Source organism: Opisthocomus hoazin, chromosome 17 (genome assembly GCF_030867145.1).
Source record: "Opisthocomus hoazin isolate bOpiHoa1 chromosome 17, bOpiHoa1.hap1, whole genome shotgun sequence".
NCBI classification, from domain to species: domain Eukaryota; kingdom Metazoa; phylum Chordata; class Aves; order Opisthocomiformes; family Opisthocomidae; genus Opisthocomus; species Opisthocomus hoazin.
In genome coordinates, this window is record NC_134430.1 from 3,396,195 (window position 1) to 3,408,894 (window position 12,700).

Genomic DNA, 12,700 nt, shown 5'->3' on the forward strand with positions numbered 1-12,700 from the left:
GGAGTCTTTCCTCGTGGTCTGGTGCCCGCTGGGCCCAAAGCCCCACCCGGACTCTGTGGGACAGGTCGGGCCGGTGGCCCGTCTGCTCCTCGATCCGTGGGCAAACGCATCGAGTCCCGGGGCTTTGCTCTCTACCCGTGTGCGTTAATAAGCCCTTGGCTCTCACCCTTGTCCCTGCTGTTGCTGCAGATCTTGTCCAGATTCTGACGTCGCCGTGCAGGGATCCCAAGAGCCATCGTGGACTTGTTCTCTGCTGCTGTTGTCTTCTGCTGGCTACTGGGAGTAAAACTGGGAGGGCTGTGGGGAGGAATGTCACTGTGCACCAAGTCAGACTGGAATTTTTTTTTTTTAGAGAGAAAGAGGGGAACTCTGCCTGCCTCCTGGCTTAGGAACTGTTTTGAAACATTGAAAGCATCAGTGTGCGGGGCGCCGTGCAGCAGGCGGGGCGCTGGGGCTGTGTGGGAGGGGCCGCCGTGCGGTGGGCGTGTCGGCGGCAGCGCGCAGGCGCGGCCGGGCGGGGCGCAGCCATGGCGCACGGGGTCGGGCGCTGCTGCTGCTGCGGGGAGGCGGCGGCGGCCGGCGGGGCGTGCGGCGCGTGCTGGGGGCTCTACCTGCGCATCGACCGGCAGCGCGTGCAGTGCCTCAACGAGCGGCGCGAGGGCAGCGGCGCGCTCGTCTTCCGCCCGTGGGAGGAGCGCGGCGACCGCGCGCAGGTGGGGCGGGGCGGGGGCGGGGGCGGGGCCGGGAGCGGCGGCGCCGCCTGATGGGAGCCGGGCGGCGGGAAGGGGCGGGGCCGCGTCGGGAGGGGGCGGGTCTTCGCCCTTCCCCCGAGCCCTTCAGGGGTGCTCGGCGCTCCGCGGCCTGGTGCGGCCCCCGCGTCCCCCGCGTCCCCGGGGCCGGCGCCGCCCTGACCCGCCGCTCTCTGCCCCCCCCCAGCTGGTGGAAAGCGACGCCGACGCGGAGCTGCTCTTCAACGTCCCGTGAGTCCGCGGCCCGCTGGCCCCGGGCCGGCTGCCGGGTGTCGCTCCGCCCCGCACCGGGGGGAGGACAGCGGGGGTGACGCCGCGGGGTCGGGGTTTCTCGGTAGGTTCACCGGCAGCGTGAAGCTGAAGGCGGTCATGTTGGTGGGGGAGGACGACGGCACGCACCCGGCCGAGATGCGGCTGTGAGTACCGGGTCCGGCCGAGCCGAGGGGGCCCGACCCCCGGTGTGGGCGGGCCGTGGGAGGGGGCGGCCGGCTCTACAGCCCCTGGGGGTCCCGAGGACACGGGGATGAGCGCGGGCGCTGGTGTCAGGGAGCGCTGGGCTCGGGGCTGGCCGTGCCAGGGGAACCCACCCGTGCTGGGCTCGGCAGGCAGAGGGGGTCGGGGGGGCGGAGGGGCCGCGCACTGGGGGGAGCTCTGAGGCCTTGGGGCAGGGACACGAGCGGGGAGGCCGTGCTGGGCCAGGGCCCCGCTGGAGCTCCTCGAGGGAGAGCAAGCCTGCTTAGTGCTGCCTTTTTGCTTTTTACACTGAAAAACTATTGAATATTCTGCAGTTTTTGCTTGTGGGGAAAGAAATGCACCTTTATCGAGCTCCTGTCTTCCTGTCTCCAGCGTCCTGGGCTCTGGGTTTGTTCACGTACCCAAGCGTGCCGAGATCTGCATGTCCCCAGCTTTGTCCCGGCTCGTTATTTCTTCAGGGGTTTGTTACTCTGGAACGTGACGATGCTTTGGGGTGGTGTTGGTATTTTCTCCCTTAGAAGGCAAAACCAATCTGGTTTCTTATTGCTGAGCAGAATCTGGGTAGTGCCGGTGCGGTGCGGGGCCGCGGCGCTGAGGGGAGGCAGCAGCGCAGCGGAGTGGCGGCCTGTACCCACAGCCCCGGTTTCAGAGTGTGTTTTCGCCGGTGGATGAGGAGGAAACCAATTAGCTGACCTGCGTGTTAATAACTTCCTGGGTTTCCTCCCTCTCTTCCCAGGTTCAGGAACATTCCTCACATGTCCTTTGATGACACAGCCAGGGAGCCGGAGCAGACGTTCAGCCTGAACCGGGACCCGCTGGGCGAGCTGGAGTACCCCACCAAGTAGGATGTGGGCCTGGGGGCGCGGGCGCTGCTCCTCCCGGGCGCGGGCGCTGCGCTTCGTCCGGCCCGATCGTGTGCCGCCGAGTTTTAGGGAAGCGTCAGTGCAGGGCAGGTCCCTCCCTTGCATCTCAAAGCTCCCCACAGGAGCGTTTGCCTCCCTGGCTCTGTCCTGCCCTTGTCAGGCGAGAGCTCTGCTCCAAACACCTCCTCCCCAGAGCTAGGAGGGTGCCCGTGCCCTGGGACTTTTCGGGGTGCAGAATCATCCCGGTGTCGCGTTCCCTGCTCCTGGCCCTGGTGACAGCTTGTTGCTGCCCGCTCACAAGCGCGAGGGAGGCTGGTCCTCCGGCACCCTCAGTCGCTGGCTCCCACGTCCGACTCGGGTTCGGGTGGGAGCTACGCACGGTGCGGGGCTGCGGCACTGAGGGGAGGCAGCAGCGCAGCGGAGTGGCGGCCTGTACCCACAGCCCCGGTTTCAGAGTGTGTTTTCTTTCAGAATTGCCCGTTTCTCCAACGTTCACCACCTCTCCATCCACTTCCCGAAGAACTTTGGAGCAGAGACAACGAAGATTTTTTACATAGGCCTGAAGGGAGAGTGGACGGAGGTCAGTGAGAGCAGAGTGGGCGCGACTGCTCAGAGTGTAAAAAGGGCTTTAAATTCGCAGCTTAAGTTGAGCTCAAGTGGTGAGGAAGAAGTGGGAGCAGCGTGGGGGGGCCTGCGATGAAAAATCTGTAAAATGGGAACCTGCTCGGCTCTTGCCGGTGTTTTAGGCGGGACCTGAATTCCGCTCTCCTCTGGATTAACGCATTTGATCTTCATTCAGGCTCATCGCCACGAAGTCACCATCTGCAATTACGAAGCATCGGCCAACCCAGCCGATCACAAGCTGGAACAGATCACCCCGCAGACTCACTTCATCTCCTAACAGCGCCGTTGGGGACTCTCCCGCGGGCACGAGCGGACAGACGCGACGGACGGACTTCGACAGAAACGGCGTCCGGCAGCACCGGAGAGCACTGGACCGGCTTTGTTTGGGGTTTTTTGGCTGGGAAAGCAACGGGCCGAGTGTGTGTGCTGAGGGCAGGGCGGGCCGGGTCCGGCAGCGGCTCCGCTCTCCTCACCGAGGCTCGGGTCTTCGGGCAGCGGCGCGCTCGGGGCTGGGACCGCCAATAAAGCACGCAGCGAGGTGCAGAGCTGTGGCCTGGTCACCCCGATCGCTCCCTCAGGGGGGTCCCCGGGCTGGCGGGGAGGGCTGCGGGCCGCCGCTCTCAGGCGCTGCGACGGCAGCGGAGAGCGGGTGCGGTAACGACGGGGGCCTGGGGTCGGCTCCAGTTTCTCCGCCGGCAGCCGCGGCCGCTCCGCCCCGCCCCGGGCCGGGCCAGCCCCCGTCAAGATGGCCGCCGGGCTCCTGAGGGCCGCGCCGCGCGTCACTTCCGGCGCGCGGCCCCTCCCGCCACCCGGCGGGCGGAAGTTCCGGTGGGAGCGCGTCGGGGGAGCCGGGAGGAGAGCGCGCGCCGGGCCGCGGGAGAGGTGCGGGCGGGCCGTACCACCGGGGCGGGCGGGGGGGGGAGCCAACCCCGCGGCGCCGCCGGGGCCTGCAACGCGGGGGCGGGACGGTGGGTCCCCGGGTTCTGCAGCCGCGGGCCGGGCGCCGGGGGCTCCGTCAGCGAGGCCGGAGATCCGGGGCTCCGAGGCAACCCCCCCCCCCCCCCCCCCCATCCTCCTTCGCCCCCCCGGTGCGGTTCTGGTTCCGTCCAGTGGCCGAGGGCGGGACCCGCGTGGGACCCGGTTCCCCGCGGCCTCGTGCTCGGGGCGGCGGCGGCGGGGGGGGGATGCGATACGCCGCCGGTAACGGGGCCCTCCCGGCCGCGGGGAAACCCCGCAGAGCCCCCGCTCCCCCGGAGGACGCGCGGCCCGCGGGCGGGGGGGGCCGGGCCGGCTCCCCGCTCCCCTCGGCGGGATTCCCCGGGCTCCCGCTGCCCTTCCCGCCCGGCTCCGGGTCCTTCCGGCCGGTCCGGGCCTCGCTGCCCTCCCGGGGATCGCCGTAGCCCCGGGGGCTGGGCTGGGGGTCTCCTACCCGCTCCGGGGGGCTGACGGCTGGGCCTCGGGGCTGCCTCCGCGCCAGGCCCCCCTCGAGCGGGGCAGAACCCCCCCTGCCGCGCCTCGGGGTTTTCCCCTGGGGTGCTCGGGGCAGCCCCGGCCCTGGAAGCGGCTCCGTTCCCTGTGCGGGGCTACGAGGATGATGAGGGGACTGGAGCATCTCTGCTGCGAGGAGAGGCTGAGGGAGCTGGGCTTGTTCAGCCTGGAGAAGAGAAAGCTGAGAGGGGACCTTAGAAATGCCTCTAAATATCTGCAGGGTGGGGGTCAGGAGGACGGGGCCAGACTTTCCAGCGGTGCCCAGCGACAGGATAAGGGGCAACGGGCACAAACGGAAGCAGAGGAAGCTCCAGCTGAACATGAGGAAGAACTTCTTCCCTCTGAGGGTGACGGAGCCCTGGCCCAGGCTGCCCAGAGGGGCTGTGGAGTCTCCTTCTCTGGAGATATTCCAGCCCCGGCTGGACGCGGTGATGTGCAGCCTGCTCTGGGTGACCCTGCTTGGGCAGGGGGTTGGGCTGGGGGACCCACAGAGGTTCCCTGCCAACCCCTGCCAGGCTGGGATTCTGTGTCCGCTCAGGGAGCACAGCTCGGCATCTCCATCTGCTGTGGGAGACGCTTTCCTTCCCGGCTCTCCTCGCCGCGATCCCTGGCAGGTGCTGTGTTTCCTCGCTCGTTGTTTTGACCCTGGAGTACGCGCGAGCACGTGGGCTGCGCGTCTGCGGGTTCGCCAGACCCGAGGAGCTTGTTGTTGCCGGTGTTTTTATTTGAGTTGGGGAAACAGCTGACGAGCAGTTGGCGAAACGAGTCGGGCAGGTCTTGGCCCGGGCTGGTAGAGGAGGCGGCTGTTTCTGTTGGGTAAGGCTGTTTGCCGGGGTACCGGGAGTTTGGGGGGGTTCGGGTGGCCCCGTGCTGTCCCAGACCCTCTGGGGACAGTGCTCGCAGTGAGATGTGAAGACTGGAGCAGACCGTGGGGTCTGATCCTGTTCCTGGCAGCAGCGAGAGGCTGATTCTGCGCCCGGGAGATGATGGCAGCACCGTAAACGGGCTCTGATCTCATTAGTGCTGGGCGGTAAGCGGGGGCTAGGGCCTGTCGCGTGAGGAGCGGTAGTTGTAGTGGTTTGTGCTGGATTGGGAACAGCCACCACCGGCTGTCACGTCTGAAGGCGGCGTCGTGGGGGCTGTCAGCTCTGCCGGACTGGGACCCGGGAGGTGACGGTCAGCCCTTGGTGCTGGCAGGAGGCCGCTGCGGTGGGGATGGCGGCGGTGGCCTTGGCTGCCTGCCTGTTGTGGGGGGGCCCTGGGAGGCAGCGCGGGGCTGGGGCTCAGGCCAGCGCCTGAACGCTCCGGTTTATCCCTAAACAGCTCCATAAAAGAGGGCTGGACCTTGTATTAGTGCTGTGAAGCCTGCGCTGCTGCGTACTGAGGGCCGGTGTTTCCTGCTTCCCCGTCGGAGCAGATGTGGGTCAGGCTCCTCCGGCTCCTCCTCGGCTCTGCTGGCAGCCGGGAAGGGATGGCGAGGCTGCCTGCCGCCCGGCCACCCTCTGCCCACGTCGTTGCCATCTCAGAAATAATTTTGGCTTTGAGGTGCAACAGAAAGAGCTAATTTTAACACTTCCAACACCCCGCGCGCGCATCCCCGCTCGCACGCATCTGGTGCTGCGAGTGGGAAGGGTTTGCTCCTTCCTGGCTCTCCCGCGTTGCCAGGCCGGGGACGGAGCAGGGCTGTCCCCAGGGCGTAGACATCAAAGCCTTCATGTGCCCTTTAATTTTCCCCCAAATAGCTGGTCCCTCTTGGAGCAAAGAGTTGCCAGGGGGAAGAGGGATTTGTTTTCCTGCCTCACCTTTGTCCCTCTGTCCTGCAGGTGCCAGTGTCCGAGTCCCTCTCGGTGTATGTGTGGTAACAACATGTCTGTCCCCCTCCTCGCTGACGCAGTGACTGTCTCAGGGGCAGAGCGAGAGACTGCTGCGGTAAGGGCTGGACCCTTCCTTCCTCACCTGCTTCTTTCCTTGTAGCAGTCTTGAAAATCAGGAGCTGCTTCCGTGGGGTTCGGAGGAGCCATGAGCTGAGCCCGTGATCCCTCAGCTCTCCGGACATCCATCCTGGTGCAGCAGAGGGGATGCGGGGCCAGCAAGATCTCATCTTGCTGGGGAGAAGTAACTGTCCTTTGGGCTGGGCTCTTTGTCGCTGCTGCTTGGTCCAGTGTGGAAGCACGGGCAGAGCCTCGCAGCGGAGTCAATGGGAGTTGGATCTGAGTTGGCTGTTTAAGCTTTTAAAAGCAAATCCCCTAAAGAAAATCCTCTGTCGTTCCCTGGGGCCCGGCAGGCTGCCTTCCCTCTGCGCCCTGTTGCTGAGGGGCTGCCCTAGCCTCGGACGAACAGCCTGCAGGGACGGGGTTTGTGAGTGCTCGGCAAGCTCAGCCTCTGCTCGGCCAGGTGCCGTGCGGCGTGGTGGGACGACCCGTCACTCGCTGGGCAGCGAAGGGGCCTGACAGCGCCCACGAACCGGGCCGTGAGAGCAGGCTCTGTGGCACGGTGACGATGCTGTGCCTGTCCCACCCATCCGCCGTGCTCGGAGCTGCAGGGACGCGTCAGCAGCACCGGCTGATTTCTGCCTGCTTGAGTCGCTGCTAGTTAGTGACTAAGTGGCCTCTTGCCGCGTCCCTGCGAGCCCAGCCCTGTCTCTAACCCAGGCCACCACCTCTCACCCCAGCTAATTCTTTTGTTTTTCTGCTTCATTTAACAGGTCATTTTTTTACATGGCCTTGGAGACACCGGGTGAGTATTCCTGGAGCTGGCCCTGGCTCTGACGCGTGGTTTGCTGAACGCAGACCCGGGCCCGGCCCTTTGCTGCGAGCGCCGCTGCTGCTCTCGCCGGGGGCAGCTCCGAGATTTGTCCGGGGCTTTGAGCCCGGTCCGATGGCCGTGCCCGCGCCACCCTCGCAGGGAATCGCCGGCCAGCAGCTGTCTGCGCTTGAATATTTATGATCCCGGCAGCCCCCCGCGGGTTTGATTTTCTGCTATCTTTAAGGCAAGCAGATAAGCACTGCGGTTTTTCCAGTCCTTGGGAGCTGGGTTGTGTCTACGTGGGTGCGTGTCTGAAACGTGCAAGGCCACCTTAGGGGACAGCGTGAGATCCAGCAGTGACGAAAGGCTTCTCCCTGCCCGGGAGATTCTTTCTCCTCCCTCGCTGATAGCAGCTCCCCTGCCTCCAGCTGCGGGGCTTTGTCTGCTGCCTTAGCTCTGCCGCAGAGGAGATCTGTGCCGGGGATTCGGGCTGCAGTGGTGGGCAGGACCTGGTAAAATAACGTTGGGGCAGGGGGCCAGCAGCCTTGGAGAAAACCTGTCCGTGGGGGAAGTCCCTGTCCTTTCCCAGCAGCCTCCAGAGTGCTGAGGCAAGCTGCAAACTCCCTCCTCTCCTCTCCTCTCCCCAGGCACAGCTGGGCTGATGCTCTCTCCTCCATCCGCCTCCCCTACGTGAAGTATATTTGCCCTCACGCGTAAGTGCCGTCCTTGCTTCGTGAAGGGGCCCGGGTGGGCTGTGACGCTGGTGCCTGCTGCCGAGGCTGTTCGGGGAGGAGGGGGTGGTCTGTGGCCTGGGGCTGTGCGGCGAGGCGTGCCCTCCTGCCGTGGCCGCTTCGCTCGGGGCCCCAGCCCTGACGTCGCAGGCAGAGCGGTTCCCCACCGAGCCGATCAGCACAGGCGCTGCTGCTCTGGGGCTGGTTTCTCCCCTGTCCTGTCCTCCGCCTCTCCCCGATGGCTGCAGTGAAAGCCAAAAGCACCGGAGCTCCTTCCCAGTCCCCCTGGTCAGGCGGGGGGGGCTCAGCAGAGTGGGAAGGAAACGTTCCCCAGTGCATCCCCAGCGTCGATGGCAGCCCAGGCAGGGGGGCACTCACCGGGCTGGGAGAGCTCCGCCGCAGCGGCGTTCCCGGGAGCAGGGCCTCGGCTTCCCGGTGTCCCGACCCAGCAGCAGAGGCAGCCGCTCCGTCAGCATCTCCTGGCTCGGCGGCAGCACGCAGGAGAGGGACGCAGGTGCTCTCCTCCCCGAGGGCTGCTTGGCAACGCCCCAGAGCTGCCCGCTCAGCCGGGACCTGCTCGGGCCTTGCGGGTGGTCCCTGGGGTCACCTTGCAGCCCTTGGGCTGGGTCTGGTGGCACCGACCCGCTGCTGTCCCTTGGGAGAGGTGTCCTGCCGCTGCGGGCAGAGGGCCGAGGATTTTCTGCTCTTGCCCTCGAACTAAAAGAGCCAAACTGTTTTCTCCGCAGGCCCCGGATCCCGGTGACCCTCAACATGAAGATGGTGATGCCCTCCTGGTCAGTGCTGTGGGCGGCAGGGGTGGGTGGGACGCTGTGTTTTGGGGAGTGAGAGGGATGGGGGGGACGAGGAGCCAAAATCCAATGTCCTGTAGGAGCCGGGGAAGGCCAGAGCAGACCCAGCTCCCGCATCCCGGGTGCTGGGAGAGGTTTGGGGCTGACCCTGCTTCTTCTCCCAGGTTTGATCTGATGGGATTGACTCCGGACGCACCGGAGGATGAAGCTGGGATCAAGAAAGCTGCAGAAAACAGTAAGAGGCTTGAGGGGAGGGGGAAGCGCTGAGCTGCTGGGCGCCTCTGCCCCACGGGGACAGGAGCGGATGTCTTCCTTCTGCCTTCCCTTCCTTTCTGCTCCCCTGTGATCCCAGCCCACCTTCTCCCTGGCTGAAGCCACGTGTGTTCAGTCCCTTGGATCTCTGGCACCAGCCTCTCCCTGTCACGCTGAGGGTCCTGTGTGCACCCCCAGGCCTTGGGTGCAGCTCTTCAGCCCCCCCCATCTTTCACTGACCCGTTTCTCTGCCTTCTTCCAGTTAAAGCAATTATTGAGCATGAGATGAAGAACGGGATCCCACCCAACCGCATCATCCTGGGGGGCTTCTCACAGGTGAGCGGGGCTGCGGGGGGCTGAGCTGGAGCAGGCTGAGGCTTGGGACCCCTCATCCCCCTCCAAAGACACCCCTCAAAGCTCGCACCCATGGTGAGGAGGCGGGTGGGCGCTGGGTGAGCCAGGGCTGGTGGGTGGGTGCCCCGGGGCTGCGGACCCCTCCTCGGCGCTAACGGACCTTCCTCGCCGGCGGCAGGGCGGTGCCTTGTCGCTGTACACGGCTCTCACCTGCCAGCACCAGCTGGCCGGCATCGTGGCGCTCAGCTGCTGGCTCCCGCTGCACAAGGCCTTCCCGCAGGTACGCTGCGCTGCTGCCACCCCGCGTCTCCGCGGGGAGGGTCAGGGTTGGGGCGGGGGGGGGGTAATTTTCCCATCCGGAGTTGGCCACAGTGAGCCCGGGGCTGCTGGAGGCACGGGGTGCCTGTGGTGGGGGCTTAATCCCACCTCCACAGCGGAGATCAGGGCTCTGCGGGGCGATGCGCCCGCCGGGCAGCAGCTGGGTCCTGGTGGCGGGGCGGCAGGCGCTGTGTGAGCAGCTCTGCCACGTCCCTGCCAGCTGACGTGCGTGGGGACGTGGGTAAAGCCCCCTGCCCCGTTTTCCGCGGGGGATCCCCTCTCCTGGGCACCCCCGAGCGCTTTCTTCCTCGCTGCAGGCGGCGAATAACGGCGTCAACAAGGACATCGCCATCCTGCAGTGCCACGGGGAGCTGGACCCCATGATCCCCGTCCGCTTCGGGGCCCTCACTGCTGAGAAGCTGAAATCCGTCGTCACCCCCACCAAGGTCCAGTTCAAAACCTACCCCGGCGTGATGCACAGTTCCTGTCCTCAGGTCAGTGCCTCGGCGCGGGGAGAGGGAACGGGGCTGTCTGGGGGTGGTCTCGCCTTCGGGGCCGACCCCGGCGCGGCGGCTCAGGCAGGGCCGGGATATCGCCGAGTCCCCAACGCACGGGGACGCGTTCGTTCCCCAACTCGCTGCGGGACGGCCGTGCAGCCCTCGTGGCCCTTGAGGAGCCCCGCAGTGACGAGCTCTGCACGCTCCGCAGGAGATGATGGCGGTGAAGGAGTTCATCGAGAAGCTGCTGCCCCGCATCTAAGCGGAGCCAGTCGGGACTGTCGCAGGGAAGGACACCGAGGTCGCAGCCGCCGATCTTTTCCCCGTGACCCCGTCCGCTGCAAACGGAAGCCATGGCACCCCGCCGCACCTCCCGCCGCACCCCCGGCCCCTGCCTCTCCCCGTCTCCCCGCACCGCGTCCACTCCGGCTGGGGGGGCCGCGTCTCTCCCCGCTGCTCTCGGAGCTGAGGTCGGAGCCAAGGCGAGTCTTCGCGTGGCCTTCTCTCTCCTCCTCTTGCTCCGAGCGGTTTCTGTGGGGGTCGCTGTGCCCTCGGCTCCCCGCTCGGGCACTGCGGTGTGCGGGTCTGGCATGGCGTGGGTGAGGTTTTTTTGTTGGGTTTGGTTCTTTTTGTAACAGTATTAGGGGTGGGACGTGTCCCTGTGTGGCGGGAGGAGCGGTGTGGGCACAGGGCAGGGCTGGGGCACCCTCTGGAGCCCTCCATGGCTCAGAGCAGCCCGTGCTCCCCCTCTGCCCTCAGCCCAGCCGCTCTTGGCCCCCACTCAGGCGACTCCCGGGTTTTCAGTCGGAGCTCTGGAACCCGGGACTCCCCTGCGAACGCCTCAAGGCCCGGGGGAGAGGCTTTGCTCCGGGCCGGTGCTGCCGAAGGCTGCCCCGTCTCCCGGGGCTGGCAGAAAGGCGTCCGTGCCCCTCCTGCACCTCCTTGCCCGGGGCCCCGGGCCCTGCCCTGTCGCACACGCACACTCCCCAGGGGCTCGCCCCGCGTTCCGGCAGCCTCAGCCCTCAGCTTGTGGCAGCTCTGCCCTCCTCGAGATAATCGCCTCCTTCCTCCTCCTCCTCTTGTTGCTTTTACAATCTCCTCCTCAGCCCGGTGGGAGGTCCCGGAGGTTCTCTCTGTGCCCTCGGACCCCCAGAGCGCTGCTGTTTACAGCCGGCGTCCGAATGGCTTTGCCACGGAGCCCACCTGGCGCTGGCCCGGTCCTTAACGTCTCTCTGGCTGCTACTTCTCCTTCCCTTTGGATCGGGGCTGGCTCAGGGAGGGAGAGGAGAGGCGAGGAGAGGCCCTCGGCCCCCAGGGATGGCTCCTGGCGCAGCTGGAAGAAGTAGGTTTGCTCCCAGCCATCATCTCACCAGCATCTAATGCCCAGGTGCTGCTGCGCCCCGACCCGTGGGGCAGCGTGGGGGTCTCTGTGCCGCCCAGGGCGAGGGCTGCGGGCTCTGGTGGCCTTCCCGTGTACAATCACAGGCTTCCCGGGCGCCGGTTTGTCCTCTCTCGAGCAGTGGCCTGGCTGTGGCTGGCTGGGACGCGGGGCTGGGACCATCCCCGCCAGCAGAGCAGCTCCCGGGGCCCCGAATGTCTCCTCCGTGGGTGGGCTCCTGGCCACCCCGTCCCCTCCCGTCCCGCAGCGCTGAGGGCACTTGCTGCTGAGCAGCGCTGCCCTTCTCCTCGCCTCTCCTCCATGGGCTGAGCCCACAGCACTGCTGGGCCCTGCCGGGCTGGAGCTCTACCTGTCTTCTTTTAAAAGAACAACAACAAAAAAAATCACGAACCCCCCCCCAGCCGAAGGGCTGTCGCTCCCTCCCGCGTGCTGCGGCTCGGCGTGGGTCGATGCCCACCAGCCCCTCGCCCCAGAGCTTCTGCTCGGTGCCCCAGGGCCAGGGCTGGCACCTCTGCGAGGGCGAGGGCTGCTCCGGGGGCGGGCGGGGGGCTCGGTGCTGGCAGCTCCGCTCCGGCCGTGCCCTCCCCGCCTGGGACGCATAAAGCAATAACTCGCTCTCCAGAGAGTCGGATCTGGCGGACCCAGCCTTGGTTGGTTTCTTGGGTTGTTTTGGATTGGGGTTTTTCTCCGCCCCCCCCCTCCCTTTTAGGAAGTCTTAAGCCAGCAAACCTGCTGCTGGCATCAGGGGGAGCCCGGCTCTTCGCCTTGGTTTTGGGGTTCAGTCCTGCTGCTGCTTCTACTTTGTCTGGTTTGAAGCTGCTGTGTCCTCCCCTCCCTGCGCACGGCGGGTGGGGACGGGAGGGGGGGCTGGCTGGGACCCTGCAGGGTACCCGAAGGCTGGGGGACGGACAGACCGACCTATCTGACTGTGAACTGGAACCGTGTGCGCGGCGGGGGCCGGCGGGGGCCCGGGACTCGTGGCCACCCTCGGGCACCGGCCCCACTGCAGAGCATTCCTGCTCACTCCCTGCCTGAGCAGCACGCGCCTGGCCGGGGCCGTGCTGAGGACCCGGGAGGGAGAAGGGCTTCTCTCCATTCCTCAATACAGCTTGGGGGGTTTTTTTTCTTCTTCTTTTTCTTCTTCTCCTCCCTTTTTTTTTTTTTTTTTTTTTTGTCTTCCTTGTAAATGTTTGGGGGTTTTTGTGTGTGTGTTCCACAGAGTCAGAGACAAGGTTAAATAAATCGTAAACCTCTCCCAGAGCTGAGCTGGAGTCATTCGTGGCCGGGCGGGAAGCGGCGGTTCGGGGGGAGCGGATTAGCGCGAGGCCCCAGGGTGCCGTGTCAGGGGGCAGCAGCTCCACTGAGGGGAAGCAGAACAGAGCTGCCACTTAGAAAGT

The 12,700-nt window shown here is 66.2% G+C and overlaps 2 protein-coding genes across 2 annotated transcripts; both read left to right on the plus strand.

Moving 5' to 3' along the window:
* Window positions 1-521: 521 nt before the first annotated feature.
* Window positions 522-3,255, plus strand: PITHD1 (PITH domain containing 1). Its single transcript, XM_075437958.1, has 6 exons — window positions 522-713; window positions 937-980; window positions 1,088-1,165; window positions 1,960-2,064; window positions 2,558-2,666; window positions 2,886-3,255. Exons 1-6 carry the CDS (start codon window positions 528-530, stop codon window positions 2,985-2,987), a joined length of 624 nt encoding a protein of 207 aa, XP_075294073.1. The 5' UTR covers window positions 522-527; the 3' UTR covers window positions 2,988-3,255.
* Window positions 3,256-3,488: 233 nt separating this feature from the next.
* LYPLA2 (lysophospholipase 2) lies at window positions 3,489-12,557 on the plus strand. The gene is made up of 10 exons (XM_075437957.1): window positions 3,489-3,592; window positions 6,022-6,127; window positions 6,903-6,934; window positions 7,591-7,656; window positions 8,421-8,468; window positions 8,648-8,718; window positions 8,998-9,071; window positions 9,268-9,369; window positions 9,725-9,901; window positions 10,116-12,557. Exons 2-10 carry the CDS (start codon window positions 6,050-6,052, stop codon window positions 10,164-10,166), a joined length of 699 nt encoding a protein of 232 aa, XP_075294072.1. The 5' UTR covers window positions 3,489-3,592; window positions 6,022-6,049; the 3' UTR covers window positions 10,167-12,557.
* The last annotated feature ends 143 nt before the right edge of the window (window positions 12,558-12,700 follow it).